Below are 11,108 nucleotides of genomic sequence, written 5' to 3' on the forward strand. Positions count from 1 at the left end.
CCCACCGGCGGGCAGCAGCGACGCGGCCGGACCGGGCGGGCCCATCCAGGAGGGAGGCGGGCCGACGGGGCCGGTCACCGGTGGCCCCTCCGGCCAGGCCTAACCCCGAGGCACTGAGGCTGTGGGAGTTGTCGCCATCTTGCGAGGCGGCCGTCCTGCAGCCGGCCCCTGCCCAGCATGAGGAGGCGAACGCCTCCAGCGAGGGGGAACCAGACATGCTGGACCTGGAGTGCGGGGAGCACGACGAGCACGCAGTCCGCCTCCAGAAGCTCTTGGAGGAGCTGGAGGCGGAATAAAAGGTAGGCGAAACCGCTTAGCCTAAGGTGGTTAGAACGCTAGCCATCTTGGAGTCGGACACCATCTTGAAACCGGGGTGGTGGCAGTCTTAAGGGAGGAGGAGTGTGGAAAGGGTAGTGACGGGAACCCGCTCTCACCGGCGCGGGTCAGGTAGGGGCGATCGCTCCTCGCCCGGAGGCGACGTCGTCTCCGCCACGTCACGCACCACGTGAGTCCAGCCGGCCCAATGGGGCGCGGGGAGAACGCGGTGACGTCACGAGCCGTACGGCCGGGCGGGAAGAAGGACGGCGCGCGCACTGGAGACAGTCTAGCCTGGGACAGCGACACGATCGCCGGCCAGGTAATTTCCTCTTCCCTTTTCGCAGGCGAAGCAGCAAGCGGGCGCGGCCATCTCGAGCCGAACGGCTCCGGCCGCCGCCATCGGAGCAAGAAGCAGGGGGACCGGGGGTTCGAGGAATAAACCCCGCCATTCCTTGTGTTGGACGGTTGCATTTGTGTTGTCTGCCCCTCACGCCGGCCCGTATACACGGTCGCCGCGTGCGGTGGACCGTCCAAGTCACACCCACGCCACAAGCTTCTCCAGCCCGCACATGGAGTGCGTGGGGGCCACGATGCGATACGCTCGCACCGATACGACCGTCGTATCCATAATCCATCTACGTCCCCCCCCTCCCGCGCCTGGGACCCGTCAGAGCTGCGCACACTACGCAACCTCTGCGGAAGGGATGTTTTCTGCGGGGACCTCAATGCGCACCACCACTGCTGGGGCAGCCGCTCGGTCACCTCACGGGGTCGCAGAGTGGCCGAACAATTAGGACCCACCGGCTTAACCCCTCGAAACACAGGGCCACCCCTTTTTAGGCCACCCCTGCGGCAAGCCCTTTTGAGGGCTAGGCCTCAGCTCAGATCCCCTGCTCTGGTCTAGTTTAGATCGAATCTCACAGATTCTGCTTGACTGCATTGGCTTCCCCGTTTCTCGTTCACGCGACAGTAGACCCTGCTGTCACCACCTGCGCGGGGCAGCAAAGGCTCGGGAAGCGCCACTCGCCAAAGCCGTCAAGCTGGGCACTCGAATTCTCCCTTTGGCCGCCAACCCGCTAAAAGACCAGCGAGAATCACGCAGTCGTTCTCAACGGAGATGCTCTCCCAGATGCAACCTCACTGTTGCAGCAAGCCACTCGCTTGACCGGGTCCCTATCGGCGCTCTCCAGGTTTCCCTGGGGGCGCCAAAGCTGTCAAGGCCGCTTGGAAGTTTTAGTTTACCACGGTCGGTCCCGATGATGCCATCAGCATGACCGCCTTCATTGAATCTCTCACACACTACCAGACGGCCATGGGGCTCAGCGACAGCAATATGCTCGCTCGTGTCGTGCCAGTCACACTTACAGAGTTGGTGATCTTGCAGCGTCCTTGTAATGCCTCCACACCTGTCCATTTGAAAAGGCACAGTTGAAAAGTTTGTTCCGCAGTTTCTCCCATCACACAGGTCTGTCGCCTCGAACCGAGGAGTGAGGTTGTGCTTCGCTACGATCCTGCCTCGTTCGGTGCCGTGATCTACGTGTACGTGTGCGCGCCGCCAGCCACCGTGGATTATGCCGACGCGTCGCGCATCGCGCTGACTACGCAGTTTGTGTGCTCGCCTCGCCCGTGCCCCGATCCGCGCTCTGAACTTTGTTTTCGTGTACGTGCGTGCGCCGCTGGCCCAGCGGCGGGACCATGCCGGCGACGCGCGGCAGCCTGCCGCCGCCGTCAACAAGTGCTGCTGCTGCACGCGCGTTTGCTATGCATCGCCGTAGCAACAGCGTGGGGTGCTCTCGCAGCCTTGAGAGGCTGATGACTTCGTGCGGGAGCATCCTGCAGCAGCAGCTACATGCCCAGCAACTGATTGGTTGTCTCGGCCACGCCATGCCGAGCTGGTGGACCACCTGCTGAGGGAACAATTCGATTTGGTGGCCCTCCAGGGGGCATACGTCCGTGGTGGCTCCCCGCACCTGCCAGGCTACGTGTACCCCAGCCCCACCAGCTGCTCACGGCGCCACTGCAGCATTTACCCCTGCCTGGACGTCACCCATGCACCAGGCAAGTCGCACGCAGCCGTCTACGTGCGGGCAGCACTGAGCCACGCCCCGGTCAACCTGGCCTTGGTCACTGAGGGCCCCATGCAGTGCGCCGCTGTCACGGTGCGCATGGGGACCTTCTTCTTCTGGTGGGGTTTTTTGGCGCAAGGGCATCTAAGGCCAAGAGCGCCATTGCTACCATGAGGTAAAAATGTGCTGATGAAATGAGTGCAAATAGTGCATAAAATTACTTCGGTGTAAAGGGCCGGATCCAAAAGATGAGTGAGGAGTGTGATGAGGCATGGAATGAGCTAACGGTGTATAGGGTCATGGTAATTAGAACCCTACAGATGAACAAGGTAATGAGGTAGACGAGAATGCTACTTTCTAAAACAAACCTGCTTTAAAAAACCGATGCGCATGGGGACCACGGACACCACCGTGGCCAGCGTGTACGTGCGGCCAGCACTTCACTGGGATGCCACGGCACTGTGCCGACTGTGCCCACTCCTACGCCCTGACGCCGTGGTGTGTGGGGACTTCAACGCCCACCACCCGGCCTGGGGCAGCCCCCGCACCACTTGCCGCGGCCGAGACCTCCTGGACGCCGCCACCTCCTGCGGACTGTGTGGCCAACACGGGCAGCCCCACCTTCGTGCGCCCTGGCCAACGGGGTTCCACCCAGCTGTCCCACATCGATCTGACCCTGGTGTCGCAGCGGTTACCCTACTGCTGGGCATACCTCGGCAAAGTTGGCGCGGCTCACTCAAACTCACTCACAATTTTTTTTTTCGAATCACCACTCACTCAAACTCAGACTCAATGCTGAGCAGCACATCTGCGCTCACTCAAACTCAAACTCACATTGAGCTCAAAACTCAGAACTCACTCGGACTCAAAACTCAAAATGTACTCAGAACTCAAAATGTACTCAAACTCAAAATGTACTCAAACTCAATTTGGACTCAAAACTCAAAATGTACTCAAAACTCAAAATGTACTCAAACTCAAAGTGTACTCAAACTCAAAATTGACTCAAAACTCAAAATGTACTCAAACTCAAAATGAACTCAAAACTCAAAATGGACTCAAAACTCAAAATGTACTCAAACTCAAAGTGAACTCAAACTCAAAATGGACTCAAACTCAAAATGAACTCAAAACTCAAAATGGACTCAAAACTCAAAATGTACTCAAACTCAAAATGGACTCAAAACTCAAAATGTTCTCAAAACTCAAAATGAACTCAGAACTCAAAATGGGCTGAGAACTCAAAATGAATTCAGTACTCACATGGCCTCACAGAGATTGAGACAGTCAGAGAGTGAGAGTGAGAGTTTGAGAGTGAGAGTGTGATTGTGAGTGAGAGTGTGAGTAAGAGTGTGTGAGTGAGAGTGGGAGTGTGTGAGTGAGAGTGTGTGAGAGTGAGAGTGTGTGAGTGAGAGTGAGTGAGTGAGTGTACCTTTTGCTGTATACCTTTTGCGATATCCTCATAATTATAACCAGAAAGCATTTTCATATTTGTCCCACGTGACCCCCTCGACGAGACCTTTAATTTGATACCCCACACACCCTAGGAGGGTCATATGGAATTCATACCAGTCAAACTACTCATGACTGTAACCAGGAGGCATTATTTAGGTGTCCGACATGATTCCCCTAACTGGAACCTTCAATTTGACGCCCCACATGCTTCAGCGGCCTCACCTTGAATTTAACCCCATCTATGACTCATAATGACCATCTCATGATTCGAACTACGAAGCCTTTTTTTTATTTGTACCACGTGATTCCCCTCTTCAAGACCGTAAATTTGATACCCTACACTCCCTAGCAGGGTCACTTCGAATTTTTCCCCAATATAAGACTCGCCATGACAATCTAATGGTTATAACCAGGAAGCATTTTTGTATTTCTCCCACGTGATTCGGCTCATCAAGACCATTGATTTGATACCCATCACATCCTAGCGGAATCAATTTGAACGTTAAACCAATCAATGACTAACCATGACTATCTCATGATATAGCCCTACCACATTTTTGTCCCACGTGATTTTCCTTATCGGAACCTTCAATTTGATACCCCAGACACCCAGTGGCATCATTGTGAATTTTAACCTAATTTATGACCCATTTTGACTATGTCATGATAATAATCAGGAAGCACGTGATTACCCTCATCGAGACCTTTAATTTGATACGCCCTAGCGTCATGAACCTGAATTTTAACCGAATCTTTGATTTACCATGACTACGTCATGATATATCCATATCTCATGTTCGTCCCGAATGATTCCCCACATCGAGACCTTGAATTTGATTTCCCACATGCCCTCGCAGCGTCATTTTGAATTTTAACCCAATCTATGACTCATTATGACTGCCTGATGACTACAATCAGGAAGCATTTTTTTTATTTACCCCGCGTGATTCCGTTAATCCGGACCTTTCATTTGATACCTTACACGCCTTAGCCTCATCAGTTTCACTTTTCACCCAATCTAATGTGGTCATTATTCTGTCTTAAGGGGCGCTGCCCAGTCAATTCAGCTAATTCATTTGAAACAGTAGAAAGGACAGCCCCCGCCCCCATTTCCCCCCGGCTCTCACCTCTTCCTTTGTGACCCCTAGTATATCAAGCCGTTAACAATAGCAGGCGAACAACCACCACGCCAGCGCCGCCGTGTGCTTTCCCACCACCCTTTCCCACGCTCTTAGTGGATCCATCAGGAGGAAAAGTTAAGACAACCCTTTTTTATGACCTCACCAGTCAATTATGACTCACGCGCCCAGCCGCGAAAATTAGGTATACAGCAAGTGCTTATGGCCATAAAAATTCAACAAGAAACTAAAAAAAATCAGACACCACCTCCCTCCCAACCGATCATGCAGATCGCGATTGGTGCCATACCCGCAGGTAACTTGAATTCCGAGCCCAGTGACGCATGAAACTTAACAGCCAACCATAGCTGCCTGCTAGCTGCTAGGCTACTCATATGTACTCAAACTCCAAATGGACTTAAAACTCCTATTTACTCAGAACTCAAAATCTACTCAAAACTCAATATGTAATCAAACTCAAAATGTGCTCAAACTCAAAATGTACTCAGAACTCAAAATGGACTCAAACTCAAAATGTACTCAGAACTCAAAATGTACTCAAACTCAAAATGGACTCAAACTCAAAATGTACTCAGAACTCAAAATGAGCTCAAACTTAAATTGTACTCAGAACTCAAAATGGACTCAAACTCAAAATGTACTCAGAACTCAAAATGTACTCAAACTCAAAATGGACTCAAACTCAAAATGTACTCAGAACTCAAAATGTACTCAAACTCAAAATGGACTCAAACTCAAAATGTACTCAGAACTCAAAATGAGCTCAAACTTAAATTGTACTCAGAACTCAAAATGAACTCAAACTCAAAGTGTACTCAGAACTCAAAATGGACTCAAACTCAAAATGTACCCAGAACTCAAAATGGACTCAAACTCAAATTGTACTCAGAACTCAAATTGTACTCAGAACTCAAAATGTACTCAAACTCAAAATGTACTCAAACTCAAAATGTACTCAGAACTCAAAATGTACTCAGAACTCAAAATGGACTCAAACTCAAAATGTACTCAGAACTCAAAATGGACTCAAACTCAAAATGTACTCAGAACTCAAAATGGACTCAAACTCAATCGGACACAAACTCAGTCGTGATCACTCGGCTCAAACTCACTCAAGCTCAAACTCACCATGCCACACAAGCCTCGCGCTCACTCAAACTCAAACTCACGCGTGAGTTTGAGTCCAAATGAGTCTGAGTGAGTGGACTCATGAGTGAGTTTGCCGACCTCTGCTGCTGGGAGACTGCCAGCAGCACCTGGGGGTCAGACCATTACCCCATTCTGGTCACCCCCAGGGGCGACCGCAGGCGTGCCGACACCAGGGTCTATGCTGTCGTCAGCTGGGCCAGTTTCCGCAAGGAGGTGTCCAAGTGCCTGGAGGATCCGGAGCCAGACTTCCTGGCAGCGGTCGTGTGTTGTGCAGACAAGGCCACGGTACGAGGGGAGGCACCCCTCTGCACGGCACTGCCAGACTTGGAGCTCCTCCGGCTCCGGGCGCGCCGCAACCAACTGCAGCGGCGTGCCATCAGGAGCGGGCAGCCAAGTGACTGGACTGAGCAGCGACGAGCAGACGCCCAGTGTAGACGACGGGCTCGGCAGCGGCGCACGCAGGGCTAGGAGTCCCTCTGCTCATCCCTGGACTCGGGCAGAGACGCAGCCAGGGCCTGGCGTGTTTTCAAGGCCTTGCTGCGCCCTGCCACCACCAGTCGACGCTTACTGCAAACTGCTGCCATCGCCCGGGACATCACCGAGGTGGGCCTGGCTGAGCTTCTCGCGGACCAGTTCGCCCAGTCTGTCCAGGCCCGCCTGCCTGCCCCCGTCCGGCGGAACGTCGCTGCTGCTGTCCTGCCGGAGCCCCGGGTTGTGGCCCTGTGCTCCACGAAGCTGACCTTGCGGGAGCTGCAGGCCGCCCTGGACCGATGCCCCAAATGCAGGAACGCCCCGGGAATCGATGGGGTGACGTACCAGATGCTGCGCAACCTGGATGTCAATCACCTGGGGCCGCTCCTGCTGCTCTTCAACCGCGCCTGGACAACGGGCATCCTCCCGGCAGCCTGGCTGGTGGGCCTGGTGTCCCCAATCCTGAAGGTGGGCAAGCCGCCTTCGGAGCCAGAGTCCTACTGGCCGGTGTCTCTCGCTTCCACGGCGGGCAAGGTCTTGGAGCACGTGGCCCTGGCGCGCCTGCGGTGGATCGCCGACCAGCGGGCAGTGTTCCGGGAGCAGCAGAGCGGCTTCAGGCGGCACCGCTGCACTGCTGACTCCCTGGGCGACGTCTCCATGCTCGAGCAGGCCCAACACGACAAGGAGGTGGCCTACCTGCTGCTGCTCGACATGAAGGCAACGTTCGACACTGTCCCGCATGGCGCCATCCTGGAGGCGCTGGACGGCATGGGCGTCGTGGGGCACCTCAGGGGCTACGTGCAGGCGTTCCTAGCTGGCCGAACCTTGCGGGTCAAGGTCGGCCGGGCAACCAGCAGCCCACGGGACGTCTGCTCTGGGGTGCCCCAGGGGGGCGTGCTAAGCGCTTACCCTTCTTGTTCAACCTGGTGCTGGCCCCGCTTCCAGACTGCATCCCCGCTGGCCTCCAGTACCCAGTGGGGATTGCGGTCTATGCTGATGACGTCGCCATCTGGACGCACGGGCCCACCGGGGAGAACATGCACGTGAGGGCATGCCTGCAGACAGCGCTGGACTCTGTCGCGGCTTTCCTGGCAAGCCGCGGCCTGGTGCTGTCCGAGGCCAAGACGCAAGCACTCATGCTGCACCCCAAAGGGCAGGCCGCCCGCCGTAAGACGCCCGAGTTCCTGCTGAACGGCAAGCCCCTCCCATGGCGCCGCCAGGTCACCTACCTGGGCCTGCTCGTAGACTGCCGGCTGTCATGGATCCCGGCCACGAAGGCCTTGCAGAAGCGTGCTGCCGGGGTGCTGCACGGAGTGCGGCAGCTGCTCGCCCGCGGCAACGGGTGCTCCCACCAGGTGGCGCTCCGCATCTACAGCAGCATGGCCTCGTCGGCCGTGCTGTATGCACTGCCTCTTGTGCATTTGACGCGCCGCTGGTGGGAGCAGCTGGAACTGGACCAGCGCCGGGCCATCCAGCTCTGTCTGGGCCTCCCTAGGCACTCTCCCGTGGCGGCCACCAACACTGAGGCAGCCACATGGCCCATCGAGATGCGGGCCCTCCAGACGGGTCTGCGCCACATTGACCGGCTGCGGAAGTCCCTGGACGGAGCTGCCCTGCTGCAGCAGTTCCGCGGCCGGCCGGACTCGCAGATGGGCATGCTGCTGCAGATCTACAATGAGAATATCGCAGTACCGCAGTGGCCCCATCTGGAGCCGCCTCCGCCTGGCACGGGGGAGGCCCTACAGATTGCCACCAAGCTTCCCGGGGTGCGCAGCAAGCGCTCCACTCCCCATGCGGCCATCTACCAAGAGGTGGCTACCTTGCTGCAGGAGGACGCCAGCGGCCGCCGCCTACACGTCTTCACAGATGGCTCGGTGCTGCCCCACACGGGCAACGCGGCAGCCGCCTGCACGGCTCCTGCGGTCGGCGCCAGACGAACATGCCGACTGCCCTTCCCCGCGTCATCGACCACTGCGGAACTGGCCGGCCTGCACCTGGCCGCAGACCTGCTGCTCGAGCGGGCAGGCCAGGACAGCGAGGCCCTGGTCTTGACAGACTCCCGGCCAGCCCTGCTACAACTGCGAGAGGCAGACCAGCCGTCCAGCTCCTGCGGGTACGTGGAGACGTCGCTGGCGGCCAAACTACATGCAGTGGCCTCTGGCGGCTGCCATGTCCAACTGCAGTGGCTGCCATCCCACATGGGCATCCCGGGCAACGAGGAGGCTGACGCCCTGGCCAAGGGCGCCCACCAGCAGGACACTCCCGTCTCCCGGGACGTCACAGCGTACGACGCCGCACGGCAGCAGCTGACCCGAGTGGCCCTCACCATGCACCCAGACCACCGTGTGGTGAGTGGCCAGGCCCCTCGGGTCCTCCCGGGGCGTCTGAGCAGGGACAACCGCAGCCTGCTGCTCCGACTGCGGCTCAACTGCTGTGACGTGGCAGCCAGACTGCACCACCAAGGCCGCTGCTCCTCCCCCTCCTGTGCCCACTGTCCCGAGCCCGAGACTCTGGAGCACCTGCTATGCTCCTGCCCGGAGTTTGCAGCACACTGAGGAGTGCTGCAGACTTCGCTTCAGCGGCTTGGGCTGCCCTACCAGCACCTCGAGAGTCTACTGTTCCCGACGGGCCCCGCCGGAACTCGCCGCGAGGTCTTCCGCCACCTGCTCACCTACTTGGAGGCCGCCGGTCTCAACAAGCGCCTGTAGACGGCCGTCTGCTGTCCGCGCATTGCTGCTGCTGCTTCGCTTAGCTTTAAGTAGAGGCTCCACGTTTTAATTTCCTAGCTTACCCATCTCTTTCATCACCCCTTTTCTCCTCTAATCTTTCATCCCCCCTCCTCTCCCTCCCCCCCGCACTGGGTTGTATGCAGGTGAGCCCCAGCTGGGCTCAATAATATCCCCAGTGCATTTCCTTTCCTTTTCTCTTGAACCACTTGTATATATACATCCCATCACACACGTTTTTCTCATCGACGCCAAAGTCACGCTGTGCTTCAAGGCTTGAACTTCTCTCGGCCTCCAAGACTACCTTTTGCTTAAAAACCGCAGTGTAATGACACCACTTGGTGGACAAGTTTGTGCCGCCAACACGGGCGCTTGTCAAGGTCACGCGGCAACGTAAGCAAGCAAGCACGGAATGCTGAGAGCTGGGTTCACAACGTTCAAACAAGCAAAATGACGCCTGCAAACCTGCGAGCTGCAAGTCTGTGCCCGCGAGATGGCGTTGAGTGTCTAGTGGTGAAAGAAAAACAACATGCTTGAATCTAAGCCGACTCCCAACTTTCGTAAACGACTTTTTTAAAAAAAGTATTGGTCTAGATCCGAGCGAACATCGTACCCAAGCATCGGAATATTGTTAGTGGGTCTTTGATAAACGAAAACGCCTCAGAAAAAGAAGGTGCCGGAAGTTATCACCTAGGCAAAAAAAATATCTCAGGTCGAAATTATCCTCATAAACAGTTTTTAAATTAACTTAGCCACAGCTATTTATTGTAGAGACCTCATCGGTGCTTTGAAGAATGAGCTTCCCAGAAGTGCATGACGTGCACTCCCTGTTCCCCCTGACTTCACCTGCAAGGCTACTGACGAAGTTTTCAGTCCTGCTCAAAGCCTGGAAGCCCTGCAGTGCACGGCTGGAGCATTTTCCCTGCGGCCATGCTTGAACAGACTAAAAACACCAGTTCCAGTGCTTCTTTTACAGGGTGCACTGTTGCGAAACGCAACCCTTCGGTTGAGGCATGAGGTAATAGCTAGCTTTGCGCAATTAGATGTAAACAGCCGGAGCATCGTTCTGCACACCCTATAAGCACATCTTCTTGGTGCCCGTGCTGACGATCTCATACTCATGGCCAGTTCATATAGCGAACTGTTGACGAACTTGGAGGTCGCACAAAAGCACTTCAAAAACATTGGTTTACAGTTAAATTTAAAAAAGACCCAGTATTTTGGCTGGACGTATGATGCTCATTCGGCAAAGTGGTCCGACTACACGATTCCCCTGCTACGGCTGGGAGAGGGGGTACTCGAACCTAAGCGCCGATACGAGACTATACGATACCTTGGCACAGATCTGTTTATTAACAAATCAGTGAAGGTTTCAGCCGACCTCATCAGTACTCAATTGGCGATAATCAAAAATGCCTGACTGAAACACTTCCAAAAGTTAACTTGAATATAAACCGTATTGGTTCCAAAATTGCTGTATGCGACCTCCAGCGCCCTCTCAGTTCACCAGGTCAGTCATAAGATGGATAAGACCATGAGGATTGAAATCAAAAACATCCTTCACCTCCCATTGTCATTTCCAGACATCCTCATCCATCTGCCTCACAGGCACGGGCGCCTCAGCGTGTTGCAGCTTTCGAGGGTTGCTCAGGAGGTCCAGCTCAAAGGCAAGGCGCGCCTCCGTCGCCTCGGCTGTACCGCTGTAGACGCCGTGTTGGATGGCCCCCCGACAGACGACATTGGTCAGAGGGTAGAATTCTTGCAGGTGGCTCACAACCTAACAA

General features: G+C 55.4%; 1 protein-coding gene across 1 annotated transcript; it reads left to right on the forward strand.

Annotated features, from left to right (window-relative positions):
- The first annotated feature begins 523 nt into the window (after positions 1-523).
- On the forward strand, positions 524-9,243 carry LOC144139928 (uncharacterized). The gene is made up of 5 exons (XM_077672153.1): positions 524-637; positions 2,259-2,503; positions 6,274-6,513; positions 6,628-7,435; positions 7,501-9,243. The coding sequence occupies exons 1-5, from the start codon at positions 524-526 to the stop codon at positions 9,151-9,153; spliced, it is 3,060 nt and encodes a 1,019-aa protein (XP_077528279.1). The 3' UTR covers positions 9,154-9,243.
- Positions 9,244-11,108: the final 1,865 nt, after the last annotated feature.

This window comes from Haemaphysalis longicornis, unplaced genomic scaffold (assembly GCF_048455015.1).
Source record: "Haemaphysalis longicornis isolate Haplotype H1 unplaced genomic scaffold, Haemaphysalis longicornis Haplotype H1 scaffold_5, whole genome shotgun sequence".
Taxonomy (NCBI): Eukaryota; Metazoa; Arthropoda; class Arachnida; order Ixodida; family Ixodidae; genus Haemaphysalis; species Haemaphysalis longicornis.